This window comes from Falco cherrug, chromosome 14 (assembly GCF_023634085.1).
Source record: "Falco cherrug isolate bFalChe1 chromosome 14, bFalChe1.pri, whole genome shotgun sequence".
In the NCBI taxonomy this organism is placed as follows: domain Eukaryota; kingdom Metazoa; phylum Chordata; class Aves; order Falconiformes; family Falconidae; genus Falco; species Falco cherrug.
In genome coordinates, this window is record NC_073710.1 from 11,105,217 (window position 1) to 11,128,524 (window position 23,308).

The 23,308-nt window shown below is 39.6% G+C and overlaps 1 protein-coding gene across 6 annotated transcripts in view; it reads right to left on the reverse strand.

Moving 5' to 3' along the window:
• Positions 1–23,308, reverse strand: part of LOC102054988 (neural-cadherin-like) — a 66,240-nt gene that overhangs the window by 2,239 nt on the left and 40,693 nt on the right. Inside the window, exons 19-32 of one of the 6 annotated variants that reach the window (XM_055726605.1) lie at positions 22,194–22,287; positions 20,825–21,009; positions 20,383–20,612; positions 16,936–17,213; positions 15,830–16,044; positions 14,959–15,086; positions 14,225–14,352; positions 11,952–12,075; positions 11,203–11,383; positions 10,141–10,307; positions 9,126–9,390; positions 7,161–7,341; positions 5,933–6,177; positions 3,135–3,289 (exon numbers count right to left, since the gene is read on the reverse strand). In XM_055726605.1, the coding sequence (XP_055582580.1) occupies positions 3,135–3,289; positions 5,933–6,177; positions 7,161–7,341; positions 9,126–9,390; positions 10,141–10,307; positions 11,203–11,383; positions 11,952–12,075; positions 14,225–14,352; positions 14,959–15,086; positions 15,830–16,044; positions 16,936–17,213; positions 20,383–20,612; positions 20,825–21,009; positions 22,194–22,287 (2,576 nt within the window). Of the gene's footprint in view, positions 1–3,134; positions 3,290–5,932; positions 6,178–7,160; positions 7,342–9,125; positions 9,391–10,140; positions 10,308–11,202; positions 11,384–11,951; positions 12,076–14,224; positions 14,353–14,958; positions 15,087–15,829; positions 16,045–16,935; positions 17,214–20,382; positions 20,613–20,824; positions 21,010–22,193; positions 22,288–23,308 lie in introns of those variants that run through there. The other 5 variants (XM_055726606.1, XM_055726607.1, XR_008735105.1 and 2 more) reach the window with 5 other exon arrangements.

Below are 23,308 nucleotides of genomic sequence, written 5' to 3' on the forward strand. Positions count from 1 at the left end.
GACCCCCACAGCCTCCCTGGGCAGCCTGTGCCAGGGCTGTGTGCCCTCAAGGTGAGGAGGTTCTCCCTCGCATTCATACGAAGCTTCTTGTGTTGCAGTCTGTGCCCATTGCGCCTTGTCCTGTCGCCGGGCGCCACTGAAAGAAGCCTGGCCCCGTCCTCATGGCACTCACCCTTGGAAGTATTTGTAGACATGAATGCATGAGGAACACCGGCACTACTACAGTTAGGTTCAAAATCAAGTCTAATTTCGTATTAGAAGTTAAATAAAAATGACAGAAATGCCCCAATTTTTGTTCTGAAATTCAGATCTAAATATTTTATCATCGTTAAACACTGCTACCGAGTCTGGCAACAACAGGGAGAAAGGATATTCACAAATAGCTTGTTAAAAGAGAACTTTCTGCATTAGTAGTTCAAACATCTGCTGTGAATTCTGTTAAAATTTTATCAGCCTGTGGAATAACAGCTAGTGCTGTTGTATGGAAGTGGCATGGCTGTAAAAGCCAAGTGACTACCTATTACAAAAAAAAAAAAAAAAAAAAAAAAAATATTCCCTCGTGGTGCAGCAGCAGTTCATGCTGTCTGATCACTGTGCCACAGCTCCTGAAGCGCAGCTTCTGTCACTAAAGCTACGATAGCAGACGTGTTAATTGCATTAACTGATCAGAATCTTTATGGCAGCTGAAAGAACGAAGTGGTGTCCCACCGCAGCCTTCACCTTCCTGCCATCGCAAGGTTGTGCCTCTGCACTGGCTGACAGGCCAAAGAGGCTGTGCGAGACAGCCCACGACAGCAAACAGCGCTCACTGGTACTGCTCAGGCTATTCCTCTAACAGCGGCCGTCAACGACAGAGCCGCCAAGTCAGCACTTTCTGAAGGATGACATTTATTCTCTTGCATGCTGAATTGCACATAACTGTGCAATTGAGATGAGAGATCATCCCAAGTAATCTTGGTGAGTGTTGCTGAATTTCAATGGGGAGGCAGAAAACTGCTTCAAAAAGAAACCCACCTGCAATCAGGAAGCCACGTAGGTGGCAAGACGAGAGTGCGGGACAGGACTGTAACACAGAGCAGCTGCTTAGTCAGACTCTGGGAGAATGGAAATACCGTTAGAGAGGAACGATGCAAGACCTGCAGGGCAGCTGCCTACCTTAGGCACGTTCTAAATAAGCGCAGGGTACATCCATCCCACTATGAGCATTTTACAACAGCATGGCTACCAGCATGATCCGCACACCACGGCAACTTTTCATCGTACAACATTTAAATAGGAGTTTGTCCAAATACAGATTCATGATCCTCCCTTCAGTGAACTGGGTGATGTTAAAATTATCCTTTACTGCTATTAGTTGTTCCTTAAAATGACAGATGACTTCTGATTCTATACCATTCTTAGCTGGCAGCCTACAAGGCCAAGTCCATCCTTGCCTCTAGCTTCAAAGCTGGCTTTTAACAACATTCGGTGTTCAGCAGCGTTAAGTATATACTCAGTAGCACACTGATCTGCTAAAATTCCTATGGGTTCCTCATTTCTCTGAGGGATACAGTTTTATTTATTTCATGTGCGGAAACTCCCTAGTAAGACAGCCTCTTGTACCCATAATCATACCCTCCGCTAACATTACAAAGACAAAACTTGTCCAAGCGCCTTCATGATCCTTTTGTTAAGGTAACATGAGAATACAATGAAGGTATTGTAATTCTGGGTACTTTGTTCTTTTTTTATTATTTTTTTTTAATCTAGACAAATAATTAGGTACTCAAAAAGATACTGCGAAGTTTTAGCTGCAATCCCAGCAACTGTAAAATTTGAATAACTAAGGAACAGTATACAGAACCCACAGAGGCTCCACTCCAAGCAGCATTTCTTCAAGACAGAGTAATTGCCTCAGATGAAGATCACCAGAAGTTGCTAATTTGATTCCACTGCTTAAAATAAGGAGTGTATTTTAAGAACTCTCCCAAAGTAATTAAACATGTCATACAGTAACTGTGGATTTCCTCAATCTGTAAAATTTCTGGGTGTAAAATTGCCAAGTATGGCAGAGGAAGTTAATTTGGTTAAGGAAAACAGGATTTATGCATATAGCTGTCTACATTATCACGTGGAAAATGTCCCTCTATTTATTATGGTCACACTAATTCATCAAGAAATTAAGGGTACTCTACAAGAAAGAGTATTTTCTCAGGTGGCCTTGTAAATCACTGTAACTAAAAATTCTTGAGGATATTTGGGACAGGTCACATTTAACATTTTTTTTTTTTTAGATCACTATCTTCTTGTGCCCCATCACAGCAGTGCCCTGCTTAGTATTACCTCTACAGAGTCACAGCACCTTCTGAATCTGTGAAATGGCCAGTTCCAAAGGTGGCAATGCAGTTCCTTACCTTTTTTAAACATGGCAAACATCTGTGGGTCAGCAAACAGTCTATTTAAATTACCCCTCTAGAGCATCTGCAGTTTTGTTTCAAAGTTCCATCTTACACTGACATGTAGAAATCCTTAAAACAGCTAGCAGAAATGTTGACACTGTATGTTCTGAGTATAATCTGGTCTACTGGAAGTATGAACACAGTTTGTGTTCACCAGTGTATTTCTCCCCAAAACAGCAATGCAGAAGTGTTATTCCACAACCACCATGTGCTTTGGGGCTTAAGAGGAACACAGTGCCTTGCTTTCTTAGCAAGTCGAGCCGGAATACCTGCTGTTATGAACAGTCTCCAGAAAGAGACTGCCCCTAAAGAGCAGGTCACATCAGGTTCTTTCAAGCCCTCGGTGCTACAGCAGTAATTTCCACTGAGAACCTCGCCATCTCCTGAGCCATGAAACCAAACACATCAGCTACTAGGTCTTTACTGCTAAACTCACTCTACCAGCACTTTAAAATAGGCACACAGGATCATTTGCTTTAAGACAAATTAAAAATCGATTAGCAGTTATCTCCACTTCAGAAGCACACCCCCTTGTGTACATAACCTTGCAAATAATTCATCTACCAACTGCAGTAATGAGTCGGCAGAACAAAGACTAAGGGCCTCAGCTATAATGGAAAAGCATAAAATACGTTTTCATCAGCACGGTGAGCCAGCAGCCCCCTCTTAAGCGTAACACAACACAACAATCCTTACTTCATCTTGTTCCCCACCTCCTTCTTCATTGTAGTTGAGGATATTTTCTCTGACGTCCTCCAAATCCTCATGATGCGCAGATACGTGGTGAACTCCTCCGTGCAGACCTCTGCGAGTCTTCCAGCGAGCCCACAAGAATACAGCGCTGAACAGAGCTGTGTAAACACACAGGGGCAAAACAGAACATCGGTCAGAAAAAAATACAACGTTTACATCCAGGAGTGCTGCAGGCTGGCTTAGGCAGCAGCTGCTGTACACAAGCGCTGGAGCCCTGGCTCGCAGCCGGAGCCAGCAAGGCTGTAGTTCTGCGTTTCTCAGCAAATGTTTGATTTTTGCACTCTTCAATGTAGTTACAAGTGAGCATCAAAGACAGAAGAAAAGGCCTTTAAAGAGCATTTTAAAATACCCTTTAAAGTACAAGAACTGCATGACCCAAGTGGTGTTCAGACACCTCACTGTATCGAGTTGAATTTTGTAAGAGAGTGTATACAGCACATAAATAACGTGTTGACAGTACTGCAATGACATAGAAACGAAGCACAAGAAGACAGGAGACTGAAGAGGAAATTACTTTTGTACATTTTACTAGGAAGTAAAACCCTAAGCAGGCACACTTTGCCTTAGCATCCATGAATTAAAACATTTTTCTTACATGCCTAGGTACATTTTACACACTGACAGTTGTAAAACTTCACCATCAGATACTGAACGTTATGTAAATAGCAACTTGTGTACCACTGTGTTACCAACTCTAGAGAAATTGACAACAGCTTATAGTAAGACCTCAAACCATTGGCTACAAGCATAAACTAAGAGTGCAGTGAATTAAAGAGAGCAGAATCTCTTACAGAGTATCTACATGGCAGACTGCAGTTCTGTAGGCAGCACATAGATATGACCTTGGGACTGAAACTGGTCTACATGGAGGTCTACACCCCGCACTGTGCTGTGTAGCTACACCCTTCAAGCTGAATCACTGCATTTGAGATGTGTATTTACCTCTTCCTCCCTGCCCCATCCCAATTAACAGAACGCGTCCCACAGATTTTCACACGTGGCAACTTTTTGACAGTCATTTTTTTAGCTGAGCTGATTTTGAGATACTCAAGAAGTCTTTCGATGTTCTACAACTCTTCTAATCTTTCACTGTGGCCGCTAGTAGAAAGTCAATACTTAAAATGAATACAGCCCACGTTCCAAGAGCGTGACAAGAGTGTAAACCAGAATACCCCCAGTGAAGACAGCGTTTCTTCCACGCAGACACCAACAGTGCAAGCTCCTGCCTGATTTTCTTATGATCCTGAGCTGTCATTAAACAGTGCTGTCATTAGAGGCATTCTGTGGAGGTTATTGGTTCTTTGGTCCGTGGCGTCAGCGTCAGGGCAGCTGCAAGCTCCAAGGTATTGCTGTGTCTGTAACTGAACAAAACGAGCTGAAGTCCCCTCCTGGCAGGGAGCAGGGAAGGTGCCTGTGACACCAGCCGCCCTGGTACTGATTTACTTGCAAAACGGTCCCACACTTGAATTTAAAGGATGTAATCAGAAAAGCAGCTTTTCTAATCAATTGGAATCTTACACATCTATAATTAAAGCTGCATGAATTGATCACTTTTCAGAGCACTGACACTTTCTAGGAGCTGTGTATGAGAAAGGACATCTGAAATCTTGAGAACAAGCGATTTTATTAAAAATTCCCCTGACAAGTCACAGTTGTGGGATAATACCATTGTTAACCACATCTACTCAAATTTTCACAACAATGCACACCACTTGGTTAATAGCAACTGTTTCTTACTCATAATTTAGAACGGAAAGATTAGCAGGGTTATTAGGTAAAAGATTGTTTTTTCAGTCAAGCACAGGCAGCAACACAAAGTCAACTGACAATAAAACTGCTCTGACCCAGCAAAAATCACCCTCCTGTAACATAACGAACTATTATCAACCTCAGCTAACTGGGATTCCAAAAGCTGTGAAACCAGGTAGCTTCCCACGCTATTTGCTGTTCATATTTGCATGGCAAACATAGTATCTAGCAGAGCTGGGGAAAACGATGGTATTTCAGGTAGCTACAAGGAGGGATTCAAAATAGTCCACAACACATTTTCATACTCTTACTACTTCTGAATAAAACTTCATACTGTACAAGCCACGAAAAAAATCCTATGTCCTTGCTCAGGTGAACTTTCATGAAATCTGAACAAAGAAGAAGGACTCGAAGATGTGATCCTTCCTCCCTAGTGAGATCCTTCTTTGTCTTTCCTCTTCTTTTTGAGATCCAATGCCTAAGCCTGAAAATGGTTGAGGAAGACAAAAGCAGCTGTTGGGAGCTCTGACACAACTGTGAAGATGCAAGAGACTGCTCCCGTCTGACCAAGTGTATTTCTATCAGACAGTGTATTTCTCCTAGACTAAAAAAGAAAAAATCTGTTTCATGCTCAGTAGTATTTTAAACAATGCTTATCTGGTAGCAATTTCCACTCTTGCTGTTCAATGGCATTCCCTTCCAATTACGCATCTGAACAGTGCCTTAGCAATGAAGTGAAAATGGGCAGAAAATAAAAAACTGCAAAGACTTTCCATAGCTACACAAATGTTGAATCATGTAGCAATACATGCACACGGGGATGAAAAACAGGTTACCGATGGAGCTGAGACCATGGCAAAGAAATGAAGGCAGAGTCAAGTCTCCATTAAGAAACTGAGTTTTTCAGCAGGAGGATGAGATGACAGCTATTCAGGACAACATGTATAAATGAGTTCACCAAAGGTAATACAAGATGTAGTTGCCATAACTACCTAACAGCGCCAAAAAGCAAATGCAGATGGCAAACACGGAACTAAAGCTCAGGCCTGTATCCTTGTGGAAGATCGCCAGTGTGATTTCACAGTTAGGTCCAGTATAGCCATCAGGGCAGTGACACTGGAACTTGGTTGGTGACAGCGAGATGCAGGTACCATAGTTACAGGGCCTCTCAGCACACGCAGTGTGGACACACTGTCTGCCAGTGGCATTCTCCATGATCATGTGTCCAGGAGGGCAACTGAAAAGACAAATGTGAAATGAAACCATTAAACTTTGAGGAAAGTAGGCATGAAAGACAGCATGTAAGATCTTAAAACGGTCTTTGATGACATTCTATATGCAGTTTCTGAAGTAGCTACTAGAAGTAAGTTACTTAGAATAATTCCAGGATTGCAGTCCTTTCTAAAGCAGTCATACAACAATGAACTCCACAACTTTAAACCCTTATGTCTGGGGCTTTCAGAACTCGGGTAGTTCCACTGGCTTCTGTGAGATGACCCATGTGAAAAATAGCTGGATTAGGGTCTTCAGCTCTGTCCAGGAAGGACAAGCTATGCTATGTTCCTTGTGTTTCCGTAACGGTGAATTTCCAGAAGAAAATACATCTCTATTAAACTCCATTTGTGTAGACAGTGGCAGTCCATAACGCTTAAAGTGCTTCACAGCACAACTAACTCAAATTACTGTTGTCCTAACCCCAGCCACACACAAGAACACTGAGCTGAGCTCAGTGACGCAGTGATTCTAATGCAGTTCAGGTAGCCTGGAAGGGGACAGAGGCCACAGCCTAAGACAGTAAGAAGTCAGGCACTACCAAAAGAAAGCACATCTCCATTGCACAGCACCAGCTCCGCAGGACAGCTAGCCACACCAGTTTTCTACTCCGCTCCAGCACACATACCCCTTTTTCCTGGTTCTCAGGTTTTACAAACATTCTAGATTTGCTGCTATCCTTTAACCATTTTCAATTAAGACACGCAGCCGAAATTGTTACAGGATCCACAGAGGTACACTGATTTACATCCGCTAAGGGTAGTGCCTAAAAGGGCAGTGTTCTCAGTAACCTGGTGCCTATTGCAAGGCACCTTGCTTAGTGTTTCACTGTGGTTCAACTGATTTGCTAAGACTGCCAGTGGCACCCTTCAAGTTGCACCCTTCTTCAGCATCTACCCTTTCCCACCTCAGTCTGGAGGGTTTTATGCTTTTATTTCCACTAATTACCTGCATTCATGCATCATCCACAAATCAACACAAATAAATTCCTGGTTACAAGGGTTATTCCTACAAGCCTCTGAAGAACAGCCTTCTTTGACGCCTTGGGCACTTAATACTGACACCAGCTCCTTCACGTGAGCGTCCAGAGGGATTCTGTAGTTATTAAATCTGACATCCTTCATACATCCTGAGGCAAGGCACAAAGAGACTGTTTTAAAAGCCATTCAGCAAGAATGATTTGAAGCAGCTGTAAGATTTGGCAGTTTATGTTTTAACAAAGGACCCAGGCTACCAAAGTTCAAATCCAGGACTGAACCTACCTGACCTTTCAAAGCATTGTTCTCCATTTTTTGACTGAATTTGTTAAAAGTTTTGATCAAGAGTCCCAGTGTTTTTCCACAAGAACCAAGTGCTGCTGCAGGCCTCTATGTGCTTGTGCTCAAGACAGTAGAATATGTACCCCCTCACTATGCTTTCAACAGAAAAGTACAAATATTGTGGAAAACGTGTTATATGGGGACAACCTGTTACATTCTTCAATGTGTACCTGTATAAACTGTGTTAGGTTGATTTTTAATTGTAATTTACAGCTTAACTTTACAGGAGAGCAAACCACAAATAATGGTGAAACAGCCTTGGGTCGCTGATGGGAATTTTGTATTGAAGATGTACAAATGTATTGATTTCATATGCACAAGATGCCTCAGCATAAAAGCATATACCTTGATGAATAAAGTACATTTTATAAATTCAAAGCCTTTAAAGTTTCAGCTGCTTAACAGCAACATTAGTTGTCCCAATTAAAATGACTTCCATGTTACCATTTGACTCCTTCATTTGCTTAAAAACAAATACTATTACTCCAATAAATAAAATTTCAGAATATGGTCTCTAGTTCTCAGTGTAAACTTTAATCATTGGAATACTTCTAGTGAAACAATAGAAAACAATCTTTTTCTAAGTAATTTATGATACACTTGTGTTGTATGTTGTTATTCCATTTAATGCGTATATATTTTACACATTTTCTCCTCGCACTTTTGTGTTATTCACTGAAATACTTTTACCAGGTGAAAACATTACCACCTTGTTTCAAATGGATTTACTAGTATCTGGTTAAAGAAGTGAAAGGCGTGGGGGAGAGGTGACAGACAGACATCAGGTGCATTTAACCAAGTAATAGGTGTGTGTCTTCCTTGTCAATATAAAAGATCTGCTGCATAACTGTGCATTATTTATACTATGATTTTAGGTGAAGGATGAGCTGCCAACTGAGGACAGAGTAAAAAAGCTGTTACAGGTATCTTAACCTTAGACAAAGAAGAAATATAGAGAAACGTAACTATTCAATTTCCAGGCTGAAAACTGACATTTTTTTAACAGACATCATGACTGTGTCCATTCAGTTGCTAAAAATTGAAATTGTTATCTCTAATTCCATAAACCATTTCTAATTTTAGTTAACGCTTCATCTGAGTGACTATAAAATGCACTAACACAAAGGTCATGCATAAAGGCAATAAACCAGAGTTTGTTCTGTTATGCACATATAAAATGGAAATATTCCTTTCAATATAGGGACAGCTGTATTTGGTAGGGAAGGACAGCAGCTGAGCGGGCTGGATAGAACCATGCAATGAACCGTGTATCTAATGCAGTGAGCCCTCCACAGCCCAGCTGGGAGAAGCTTGTGGATCTCCAGTTACAAATACTACACATACAGTCACGTGAGGAGGTCACCACCTTTGTTGCAAGTCCAGCAGCTAACAGTATTTGCTCTTAGTTCCCTGCTGTACCTTTTTCCTAGTCAGAACAGTTTTCCTGTCCCTTTTGCAAAGTGTCATGCGAGCATCTGTCCGTTTTGGTTGGGCTCTACATAAAGCAAGCTTCTTGCAATATGCCCATGTAGTACCAATAAACCTTCACTTTTACAGGTCCATATTGTGAACAGTGAGATCAAAAATTCCTCACCTTGAAAACTCTTGTTCTGAGTGAATGGGTAGGTGTTTCCAAGGACCAAGCTGCTAGGGTCAATCACAATCTCTTTGTACGTTCCTGCTGCTTTCAGAATTTCTCTCTTCCCACCTCCTTCATAAAGGCGAAGAGTAAATTCATTTTCATTTCTCTCCAGTGTGATATGATGCCATTCACCATTATCAATGTGGTAGGAGGGAAGGCTTACAGAATAGTCTCCATCACCCAGATTATATGAGACCACTAAGAATCCCTGAACAACCTTGTGGATAATTAACAAAGTAGTAAGAAAGAAAACAGAAGTCATCACCGAATGTTTTGTATTGACCTGTAACTTCAATCTTAAAGCATTTGTTTAAATGTAGGTTATGTTTACACTGCACATACAGTGTAACGTAAAGATAATTCAGGTGCTACTGAACTAGAGAATCTAAATACTGGTAGTGGTGTAGCATGTCATTCACTTGGAGTAACTGTACCCTGCGTGTCTCTTGGACAAATTTATAGGGCTCTTCATATGGCTGAGAACCTGGTTTATCACCTCTGCACTAACAGCTCAAACCAGCTTAACTGAAGAGGTAACATGGTTACATGAGAAGAGGTGACATCTGGTGGTACGTATAAAACGCAAAGGTTCTCATTTTGAGTCCAACACCATTAACTGCTACAGGCAGCTTTCTTGCCAGAGTCTGCACTATGCAGGATCGGCCACTCATGACTACAGCCAAATAGGACACACCATTCATCCCATTCTGTATAGCAAACTATATATACTTCACTGTAACTGGCAATAAATTCCTATGAAATCAAATGGGATACACCATGGCTCTGTAGTCAACAGTGAACGATCAGATCTGTAAGTGCTCATAAAATGAATTCCAAAGTTTTTGTGCTTAGCATAAGGTTTTTGGTTCCGTTTCCAGCTCTTACTTAAGCTAACGCTTCTCTGGGGTAACTATTCACTGGCATTGATTTAACTTTATGTTATCACTGTCTGGGATGCCTTGCTCACCTGTAGGGTGATGTGTTCGTCCTTATTTCGAGACAACATGCTTGTGATGACACTGTCAGGCTGCCGTGTCCTAATCATGGCTTCAAACAGCGTCCTACGGGCAGGCACGCTGATGGGAAGCTGATAGCGAATGTAACTTCCTGGCCCAAATGTGTACTCTTTGGCAGCTAGAAAGACAGAACAGAGACCCTTACGGCATTTTGTGAGGAGAAGGAAATACTGTTGTTTGCATTATTTTAATAATAAGAGTTGAAAGTAAAAGAAAAAATTGTAATGCACAGCACAGATCCATGAGACCAACTTGTCTTTTGGGACATGCCCCTTTAACTATTTCCACAACTTCCCCAGTCACTTTCCCACTTAATCCTCCCCTGTAAAGAGGTGATCTCCCTCCTGACTTGATCCTGCTGATGTTCCTCCTTAACAATGCTCACACAGGATGACGGCAGGAAAGCAGAAGCTCTGACCAAGACAAAAGAAGAGATTGCAGACAAAATATTAAGTGCTACGACACATTTTCACAACCTGCTGTTTTATAGTTGTCTTTTTGCTGCAAACTTTGGCTCCATGAGGGCTAAAGATCCCACTACACCGAAAGCACAGACTCTTAAACCAATGGAGTGTCTTCCAGACACCAACAGAGCAGTAATTTCTAATTCTACTTGTGTAGTTCTAATTCTGCACAGCAAGTGGTACTGGCACACTCACGTTTAAGTCTTAGGTTATTGGATATTTCTGAAAGCGCAAACCAATGCAAATTCAAAACCTTTGATGAAAACACATTATTTTTTTCACAATTCTTTTGTCATGCAGTCTCCATTACACAGTTACTACACAAACACCCTCAGGACTAAAGAAATGATCTAATACAGAGAAAGTAATTTCTCAAAGGGAATTAGAAAATAAACTGTTAAAAATTGCAGGTTACTATACTGAAACATGGCTTTACGCAATGTAAACATCACAAACCACCGCAGCAATCATTACCTGCAAACATTTTAAGTTTTCTGTACTGTAAAATTTACCAGCCTATCGATAATGTAACAGAAAAAGAGACTTCACCTTTATCACATCGATAGCCATAGTAACCCGGCAAACAACGACACGCAAATGAACCCCAGTCTCCAAGACACCTCCCATGAACACCACAAGAAGAAGACCCCAAGGTCTCACAGCTCCCATCCGTAAGTGTGCAGCCAGGGAGGCTATTCAGGGACTCTGCAGGAGACTGAAGGTCATATACCTTCAAGAGAAAATTGTATGACACCGAAACATTATTTAAGAAACACTTACACTTCATTTTAAAACACGAATAGCTATACCACAGAGCAGTCTGTTCTTCATCTGCATTGCTTAAGATGTTAAGTTTGCTTTTTGACATTCAGATTTCAACTTATTTTCTCAAGACCATATTTTGCCTTTGAATAAACTCAACCGACTACGAAAACAAAAAACCCCTGATACTCCCCAACAAAGCAGACAGCTGGCATAAATATACCGTTATACAATTGCCATTCAGAAGTTCTCTGAATGCGCAAAGAAGCTTGGAAGACAGCTGCATGGAGTAGGGGATAAACAAAGGCACAGTTTCTGGCTCACAAATACATCTGCTTGTAATTGAGAAACTACTTTTCAAGGTAGTTATTCTAATTATAGCCTCAAAATCCAGCATTTTCTTGTATTTTACACTGAGATATATGGGCATCGAATAGACGAATGGAAGTAAAAGTCTCAGGGATAATACAAAACTCCCAAAAATTTAATAAAGAAGTTTACTCCTTTGCTAAAGCAAAATGCTTAAATTCCCTTACCTGAGTATCCAAGATGAAATTGCGTAAACAACCAGAAAAGTGTTTGTGCAGCAATTGCGGGTAGGAATATGGTAACGATTCTTTCACGCCACCCAGCTGGAGAACATGGTTCACATTCAAATACCTTTAGAAATCATATGCATAATAAAACCAGATGTGAATTTACCTTCAAACATAGGCATTATATAAGGCAGATAAACATCTAAACTGCATTTCCAAGTAACAGAGGCTTTATAAGCAACAAAGAATGTAACTGTTTTATCATCTTCTTTCGCTTGCTTACAGTCAGTCAGAGAGCAGAACCCAGCCATTTAAAATAAGGAGTGATTAATTTTTTAAACATGACAGTGAAGTCTATAGGAGTTTAACTGTGGGACACTTATAATTCAGGTATGTTTGTGTTCAAGTCAGGAACCGCTGTGATATTCTAGACACCATATTCTCCTTTAAGTGCTTCCCTGTGTGCACATTCATCCTATACTCTAAGAATACTACAACAAAGACTGTTTTGTGTATGATAAAAGGTCAGAAACCTGAAAGTTGGGTCAATGTGGTCTAAGAGGTACAGTACACACATCCAGGCTCTGCAACATCTCCCAGCCACCTCTACAAGCCAAAGAATTCCACATTCTTTTAGTCCTCTCACAGTTTATTTTTCCCTGAGTTATCAACTCCATTTTTTGTTTTCATTTGTTCTTATATTTTTCTCTTTTTTGTGTGCCCCCTTCACAACCAGGAGGGCTCCATGCATCTGCTGACAAGGCTTAATCCCAGTGCTCGCCAGCACACTTGCTGAGACCATCTGTTCCACAGTTCAAGTAACTTTATTAGGACAAAGGTTTCCCTAAAATAAAACCTGAATACTCCTCATTGTAACTTAAGGCCCTGTATAAAACAGATTTTCTAAATCCTCTTTGCAGCATGCTTTTATATACACTGAGAATTTTCATCCCTCTCCTCAGTTTTCCCTTCTTTCAGTTAAGTGACCTCAATTCCTTCATTCTTGATAGGTCTTATCCTCCAAGCAAGCTGATTACAATCACTGCTCTTCTCTGGACTATACCCCATTGGTACACATCTATCCCACACCGTGGTGCATGAACTGGACCCCAGAACTCCAGCTGAGGCCCAACAGCGCTAACCAGAGTGGAAGGGTTATTTTCCATGTCTTAGAGAGGCCCCATGTTGAGGTATTACTGTGTGGTACTCATCTTTTTCACGTTAATGTGGCATTGCTGCACTACTCGTACCTTTTACAGACACTGAGCAGCTGCTACCTTCTTTCCCTTTGTGAGGCTGGTTATTTCTGCTTACATGCAATACTTGGCCCTTTGTCATAGTGGAAAAAGCACAGTGTATTTTCAGGTTTTATTTTCAGTTTGCTGAGTTCATTTTTAATTCCAAGTCATGCCCTCCAACATACCGGTCATTTCTCCCAGCTTGGTGTCATCACCAAGGGCAATAAACATCAGCTCAAAGGATGGAATTATATTGAATCCAAACCCTTGCAGAACACAGCTGAACACATCCTTCTGCTTTGAAAGTAATAACTGCTTTTTTAATAAGATTTTTCCAACCTTTTCAGTTTTAAGGGCTAAGGGCTGACCCAACAGTACAAGCAATTTAAACCACCAGAGTCATTATCACACCTCAGCTGTATTACTTTGCTGGAGAAGACACACAGGTGGATTGTATGCCACATTAGGAGACAGCCCACAAGGCGACACACCAGCCTCAGCCTGCTTTAATCAGCAGTTCATCCAAGTACACCCAGCTGTGAAGTTATCAGCTGAGGGATGGATACACGTGCACTTCCTCTGACTCCGCGATCAAGGCGGATCAACTGGAGAATCCCATGTGTCAGTGTGTCTTAACGTTCACCAAAGCTTGTCAGTAGGAGCCCTCAGACTTACGCCAGTCGGACAGGAAGACTGGCCTAATTTCATGAGGTTTTCAAGAACAGGCTTACAGTGACTTGATAAAGATAGTGAGAGAAATCCTGTGGGTAAGGGATGGTACACAGAACCCACAGAAGGTCCAGTATTAGCCACACCACATTCTAGGGTTCTCATTTAGTACTGCACCACTACTCGGAGGAAGACTGGTTCCTCAAAACGGTTTTAGTGCTTTAAGGTCCAGACTTAGCCCAGAAGGCCCTAGAGAAAAGCAAATGGTTTTATGCCCCTAGTCATTAATAACTTGGCTTCCATTCGATAGCCAAATGTTCAAAGGCCTTAAAATACACTGTCTTTCAGTGAATCTCAGAAATGTACCTTGCTCTTCGTGGCACAGACCCAACGACTTCACAATTTGTACGATCTTCAGTGGACAGCCATTTACCTACTCCTTCTATCTCTGAAACAACAGCTGCACCGCAGTGATCCAAAGTGAATCGAACATCCTACACCAAAACATGGGATTAATGAATTAAGAATTTCTGTAAAATTCAATAAACAAGTTATCGAATTTCCACCTTTTTCATTTGCATACCATCAAGTGAAAAGGGCTGGGTTTTTTCCTGTTCTGTTTTCCATCTTACAATAACCAGTAAAGCCAAAATGGAACCATTTAACAAAAGAAGGCACTAAATTCTGCATTTAATTTATGCTTTTCAGTAGTTTAACCACTTTTGCAAAACCTGTAACTGCATTTGCAAGTAATTTTTCATCTGCTTTTTGTGCATAGGTAATTGATTTCAGTGTCCAAATGTGTACACTGAATGCGCAAATTACAACTAAGCCTTTATGCACATTCCATATGTGCCGCAGAACTTAAAAAACAGGAGAAAAAAAGATTCCTCTGATCCCAGAACATGGATTACAACGTAGGTATATTTGGAATGGACAACGCTGTCTTTCCAAAATTTGCATTATTCATCAAATCTACAAACACAGTTGTAATAATACATGTAATTAACCAGCCTGGTTTTCCTACCCACCCTGTTTCTGCACAGGGAAATGCTATTGGAAATACAAATATCTTGATGTGGAAAAAAATCGAATCTGACCTGACCATTGGTTCTGACTTCTAGTTGATGCCATTTTTTGTCTGCTACATTCAGGTGACTTGGAAACTGCAGCGTCACAAAACCCAAGCCATGGCTCATCTTCAGCACAGGAATACCACCGGAGAGTTCTAATACAACATGAACAAGAAATTAAATTCAGCTGTGAGAATCTTTCCATTTTGGATATGTTAGCAGTTAATGATTGTACTGATTTAATGAGGTAAATGATTAAAAACAGCTAACAACATTACCTTTCAACTAATTAGGAAAATATAAAATGCCAACCATACTGTGCATCTTGTGTATTAATTCACAAAAAAATAAGCAGTAGTAATCTTATAAATATGTGTCAACATAAAGAAATGAGTTCTAATTGTGTATAAATTTTCCTACAGTGGCACACTGGGGCTGGATTCATCCATCAAATCATTGCTGCTTAAAAAAAGTGCAAAAATGCTCCAAGACTGAAAGCAGCTTAAGTGGATTTCTTTTCTCACCAAACTGGATAAGAATGACAAGCGACTAAGACTGCGTTAATCATGTAATAGTTATCTTCAAAGTACATAAATTCCTTTATAGCACTACAGTTTTCCTAGAAAGGTATTTATGTATATATACATATAAATCTGTTTATTTTGCATTCCCCTTGATTTCTACAACTCTGTGATGGACCTAAAGTCATAGGTGCAGGCTACAAAAATAGACATCAAAGAAGAACGACCTATTAGGAAACGTGTCAAAATATTCTCAAACCAGAAAATACATCAGGTCATAAGAGGGAAAGACAGAATTCATACTCTTTACTACACTGTTCGCAAGCAACCCATTCCCAAAAGACATTTAATTTTTTCAAACACTTCTGCAGAAGTACCTATTGCAATGAAGTTTTCTGTACTCCCAGGTTCTGGATTTGATAAAGGACCACTATACAGTAGAAGTCCATCAGGAACCGCAGTAATAAACTCGAGAGAGAGCAAGCTTTTGAAACAAGGCCTGATGGGACGAAACCATGCATAACCATTACCATGGAAACTGTGCTTAGTCTGCTGGCAGTCTGGTCCATGAAATGAAGCAGGACAAAGACATCTGAAAGAGCCCAAACACAAAAAAAATAGTCAAAATTCCCCAATGTTCAACTTTTTTTTGGCTTTACATGCAACAGATGTACCACTTAAACCACAGTAAAAAAACAGCAGTGAAACAATAAAGATTTTAGCAGAGTCTCAGGGGTGCCTGGCAATTATTAAAGTAAGAGTACAAAGATATTTATCCACTATACTATCTCCATCAAAAGGAAATATTTTTGAGGCCATATTTTTGAGAACAAAGAATTTTTTCCCTAAATAAATAACAGAACACCAAACATCAATTGTTCAATCTATTACAGAGAAAACTCAGGGAGGTTAATTCCTAGCTAGAATAATCCAGTATAATTTCATGAAAGGAATACTGGCACGTGCCAGGTAATGCTATAATAAAGCAAGTTTCTTATCTAATGTTTTTTAAACTGCTTATTACCCATTGTTTAAATTACATTTCACTCCCCCTATACCCCTGCCACTATCACTGATAGTTACCTTTATTATGACTCTTCTGAGCTGGGGCAAGCAAACAATCAAAAAAAAAAACACCAAAAAACCAGAAACCCAGGAAGCACACTTCCCATTCCTTCATACTGAATTAGGTGTTCTTCAAAAATGACACGTTAATTAAACCGCTGGTTTTTCTCCAGGGTTTTCTTTCTCACTCACACACTACTTCCACCACTGTCAGGACTACAGCACTGTCACTGGACTGTTAGTGAAGATCCTGTTGTCATTAGGATGCACTTCAATGCACTCATGGGGTTTTTTTGTTTCTCCTTCAGTCATAATTTCATTTATGATTTTTTAAGACCTGTACCTTATAAGCTCCATTCATTACTTTAAAAATCGAAGGAAAAAAAAGGAAGAGAATCCGCAATACAAGTTTCCTCACCTGTAACCATTCAAAGTGTCAATACACACCCCACCATTGAGACAAGGGCTTCGAGGGTAGGAAGAACAAGACTGATGAACTCGGTCCCTAGCTGCACAGGTGCAGACAGCATTGACATTGCTTGTTACGGAGACAAATGACACGCTTCCAGTATCCATCACTGTTGGGATGTCACTCATGATGAAGTAGTTTGTACAACCCGTGCCCTCACTACAATTTGCAGTCCTACATTCATCTACATCAATCTGTGAAATGTTGAATTGTAAAGCTGACTGGATCTAAAAGAAAATAGAGTTTAACACATCACCAGTCTTGTCTTAATGGATACTTTTACTTACTCCTTAATTTCTGAAAAATCTACGCCATCACAGACTTAACGGAATGCTTGTTTCTTGAGTATCAATTATTAACATCCCTGACTAGACAGGCAAGCAAAATGATTTGACAAATACAGGAAGGATTTGAAAAAAATGACAGTAGCAGTATTTCCTAAAAACTTACTCAACTGACACAACTGACTATGAACATGTTAAATCTATACTGGCCTACTAACATTTTTTCTCCAAGGACCAGAGCTCTGAGAGCAGTGATACTCCACCTTCCAAGCTGCATCATCTGTATCACACTTCTCTGCACCCTGATAGCAATAGGCATGTTTTAGCTCAAGCCAGCATAAAAATTCTTCCTTGTGAGTTACACCCAGATATTATGTGCAAGATATTCTCTTGCATATAAGGTTACGGACACAGGAAAATGCAGGGCTGAGCTGCATTCAATAATAACGTCCACAGAGAGTGGCCTGACAAGACAATTTTGCAGCAATTGGGATTCAGTCTACTGATTCGTGCCCCATGAACTTAGATTTAATGACAACTGTGTGAAACAAAATGCAGTCAAGCCAGCATACTGGATACGGTATTCTATTCCACATTAATCTTGGCTAGTACATTGTTTTTGTTGCTAATTGGGGTTACACCTGAAAGCCCAAATACCCCAATAAAGAGAAGAGCCTCACTGTATACATAGGTCTTGCAATGTAGTAACAGGGTCTCCACAATTTGCAACCTCTGATTAGAGCAGACCAAAGAACTAGCAGAAAGCAGGAAGAAGGGAAGCAAGCTGTTCACCAGAGCCTGAGGACAGCAACAGGGCTGCCGTTATTTCAGACCTTCCGTGCTTTAGCCAGCAGCCTACGCAGTGGACTAACTTACCATGAAATTTGTTGCCTAGCACAACAGATTCCTTCCCTCTGCTTGTTTGGGGATTTTGCACAGGTGCCTATAAAGCTTCAGAATTTGATCTGTATTTGGTGATTCAAATACATTAACATCATGCATATTTAGTGCTCAAACCCGAATACAAGAGACCTCACTGCTCTCACAGGGGTATACCCTGAGGTATACAAATGTAAAGCTAACAACGTTACATCAGACTTAGACTCTCTCTGTTTATACATTTAATATGTATTTTTTCAAATGATAAAATGTATAACAGGTATCTTAAAAATAAGCTTTGAAAGGATCAAAACAAATAGTAAAGCACTTCTACTTTATTTTCGCCCTTGTTCAATCATCTCAATTCACCGCTATAGGAACTTTGACCTTTATAATCAATTGTGAGTATATCCTCAAATATCGTCACATGTATTGAAAAATATGTCCCCAAAAGCATAAAATATACCTTATAATGACATGATGCATCCTGACAATGCAGTTTCATGTCTGCTGCCCACATCCATCACCATTAGTGGAGAGTCTATAACGCACATTTAGGCAGCTATGTAATACTGTTATAGAAAAACATAGTGTATATAAACAACCTTGGCTCCTTTACAGTATTGGGATGGATTATTTCTCTGCTAAATAAAAACAGTTGCTGTGAAGCTATATCCCAAGGCAGTAATACAAACATATTATTTACTTAGCAATTCAATTAATAACTCCAGTGCTAATTACTTATTTTCTGTATTTCTAGTTAAACACATGTACAAAAACTACCCAGCTATGAGTGGTTTTCTGTAAACTGTTGGTGATTACTCACTAGAGCTATTCATTAAATATTGAAAGGTGATATATAATTGATAGAAACATAATTTTTCGTTAAAATATGTGAAGAAATCCCCTTGTTACCACTTTGATGAATTCACCTGCCATATATTATGGGACAGAATATTTGAATTCTATGCAGTTTTCTGTAATGTTGTTGCAGTAATTCACTAAATATGCAAAAGAAGCAGTCGTTACGCTTCACTAATACTATTAGTCTCTGATATTTCCTACTTGGTCACTCTTCAGAGTCTCACCATAATCCACACAACTATTTAAGATACAGCAAGGTGTAGGCAGGTGGCAAGTTAAGATATTTCTCTTTGGTTCCTAGAATCAGGCAGACCCTGCCACATTCACAAAAGGGAAAGTGCCATCTTCTCTTCAGGAAAAATCCTCCATAAAATGAACCATGTACTAAACCCAAATATGCCCCCATAGCCACAAATGACATGTCAGGAAGTGCTGCCTTGTCCAGAGGAAATTACAAGCCAAGCAGTGGCATCTTGCCCTTGTGCAAAGCAGTAGCTTTAGCATCTATTTAGCATCTATTCAGAAGCATCTGCAGGAGTGCAGCAAAACCAAAATCTGGAGGACTACAAAAAATAAAAGTGGAGCCAAGACAGACTGTGTCTGGGTAATTAAGTTTAACGGCGTGCAGGACAGATAGGGAACACCAGGAAGGGGAGGAACGCATCTTACATTCAAAAACAATTTTCCCTTTATTTTATTTATTTATTTAAAAAAAAACATGGGGGAGGGTGTCACTTTGTATTTAAAGTTGTCCTTTGGTGAGTTAAATACAATGACAAAAGTGGTTGTCTCCATCTCACTGATGTTGTAACTGTTCTTCTAACCTGCATATTCCTTCCAGCACTTATATAAGGTGTCAGCTCTTTGTACAGTAGAATTTCCATCTGGGTGGCATCAAGCCTCTACTGTAAGTGTCTAACAACAAGCTGATGTGATTACCCAAATCATCAGCATCTGGAACATCCAAAAAGCTGTCATTTCCAAGACATTCTCTGTACTACAGTACCACTTTAGCTTCCAAGGATTTCTTCTGACATCATTTTCAAAAGTCTGATAGATTACGCAATGAAACACAGGTAACTGTACCATGAAGGGAACGGAGAACCATCTTTCTGCGACTAAAAAGTCGTTATATTTATTGAACCAGAAGTTAGTACAACTGTATAATAATTGTACGTATGAGACTAAGGGTAAGGGAGAAAGCTTGAATTAAGCACTTGCTTGACAAGCGTTTTTGTCCTGAGTGAAGCTGGAAAAAATACTTATCTGTAGATCTAGCATATTCTTCTATTGAGGTTTGGGATATATAACCTAAAAACTCAGTATTTGGGTGAATTACATAGATGCATGATAACCCTAGAGAATATACCTCATTTTTAAATGCTGCCATCTCAGCATGTAGTTTCTCAGGTCTGTAATATGCCGAGCCATCACGGACTGCAAATCTTACATCTGTCTGTCTTCCATCTATGTTCATCACACTGAAGACAATGATATCACTAAGCTTAGCAGGTAACATTTTTCCTAGTAATTCCTTGAACTGGCCATGTCTTGTTTTGCCATGTTTGTCTCTCCTTATGAACTCCTCTGCTGTGACATCTGAGTTTGGGATTTAAAAAGAGATAAACATGAAATACTGAGAGTCCATAGGTTAATTTCTCAATTTATTTCTTATTTTACAATATGGAAACATACAGGAAAGTGCCCTACCGTGATAAATCAAGTATTGATATAATGATACCTACATCACATAATTATTCAGTTATAGAGGCAGCTATATAGATAAACTATCACCAGCAAATGAAACTAACCTGAAAGACGCACAGTGGCTGAGTTTTTTATGGCTTCATTTTCCAGCTCTTTGACATGGATTCGTACTGTAGATATAACATCAGGACAAACTCCATCAGAAACTCTAACTTTCAAGTTGTATATTCCTTGGGAAGTGTTATCCACCATCATCAAAGAACCAGTATTCTGATTTAATCTGAAAGACCTAGACATAAATCTTCAATTAGAAACCTTAATAAATTAAAATTGAGCACTTTATTCATTAACGTAATTCAGGAGGCCTTAAATGTTACTATGAAGGTTATAGGTTCAAAACTTACACAAATTAGTAAACAGCCTCAGAAAAGCACCAGAAACATCTTAATTCAGTAATTACTATCTGCAGAGCTTATACAAAGATGTTTCTGCCACTCCCAAATCCCCACACTTTCCCGAAGTTGAGTAAAAGCAGCGTGTAGTTGAACCACGGAGTTCAACATTGTCATCACGGGCAGGTCTATGAGATAAGTACTAAAAAAGTGATAAAACTACACAAAGTCGTTACAGATGCTCATCTACCCATCTGGAACACGATAAGGACTGGATGAAATCTCTGATATCATCTTAATTTGCCATCTCACAGGGACAATAATCAGTAATTGTGGAAATATTCCATGACCACTATTATGGAACAGTAACCTCTTAATATGGGAATAGGTCCAGGGGCTGCTGATGGACAGAAAGTCAGTCTAATTTGCGGCTACCTAAAGCTTTTGAATTCTTATTCACAGCAGAAACAAAAAAAAAAATAATTTTCAAACCCATTTTCTGCATTTCAAAGAGCATACAATTATGCTATATGCCATCTCAACTTTACGATATGAACAAATAATGTATAAGTAGGCATTAAGGATCCAATTCAACATTTCAGTTAACAGAAGATACTCCACTAATCTGAGTCATGGTTTTCGCATGCAATTGTAAATTTAGCCATCAAAGGAGATCACCAAATTCCCTTCCACTTTAGATGAAATGATTCCACTCTGCCCTTTTAAATTTGGGATTTGTATTCCATCAACTCTAACATTTGAGAGCAAGTATTAAAAACTCTATTTCTAAATTGCATCTTACAGAATGTACATTTTTAAATAAAACAGTGATGACATCCGACTAAAAAATCAGCATTATGGTGTGATCCTGCAATTTCTTGGAAAAAAAAAATTTAATGCATTAATTTCTTAATACCTAGCTACCCAAGTAAAAAAGAAAAAGAGCATTCAGAAGGTACACTCCTTAGTACACTCAATGACTTTGGCTTTATGCAAAACCTGAACACAGAGAAATACATGGTGAGTAAAATAATTACAGAAGCATAAATATCACTCATTTTGACACAAATACAATCCTCACTTGAGCAGTTTTCCTTCAATGAGAAATGTTTTATTGTCCCAGTCATCTTGATCTGGTGCAAACACTTCCCCAAGCACTGTTGTTGACCATTTTCCTGTTGAGATAAATTATAATAAATCTGCATTTAATTTTTGCTTTTCAGTGCACTTTATATTCTGCTGCATTCATTACTACATCTGTTATTTTCAGATTCCTGCTCAATTTGGTGATGGTTATGATCCAGGATCCTTAAAATAATATATAGCTTGTCATACGATTTCTGCCAGTTCTGAAAATGTGAGTACACTATGGATGTCACAAGAAAGAAGTAAAGCTGAAAATAACACAATACAATTACAGAATGATACATAAATAGAACTCTATATAATTTACCAGACCAAAAAAAAAAAAAAAAAAGTCACCACGTCAGGAATTAATCCCCGTATGTTTCACTGCTACTCTTATTATTTCAAACAGCACACAAATGGAATCCAGTGAAAGAAGGAGAGCATCTTGTGGGATGCAGCTGGGAGATAAGGACATGACTAAGAAAAGGAAATGGGCAAGAAGCCACAAAGCTGTGCCAGTTCTTGGCCCTTTTTTCAAACCCCTGTGGGCTGTCACAGAAGTGGAACACCCAAGCAACTGTTCTAAATAGCAAAAGGAGCAACTCCAAGGAAGGAGACCTTTGAACGTCACAGCCAAGATCCAGCAACATGGGAAATTTTTAAGATTCATATCTGGAGCCAATCCACCCGAGAAAGTTCATTCTCTCATTTCTATGGTAGGATCTGGTCACATCTTTTTCTAGCTTAGGTATACTGAATTCCACAAAAATAACTCACTGCAAAATACCTCCCACAGATTAACATGTCTAATATTTATCAGAAATTCTACTATTGCAATGATAACTTAGATACAGCCAAGTCTATGGAATTCCCCAAGAATGGAATATCTGGGGAAAGGCATAATAAGCCATGCTTAACAAGGGCCACCAGGACTAGTTTAAGGTCAAGTTTTACAGGTAATTTCAGGAAAAACACAGTAACAGAAATCCAAGACAAGCTTTAGAAAATATTATTAAACTACTCATCCTCTGCTAAACCACTCTGATGAGAAAACATACAACATTCATG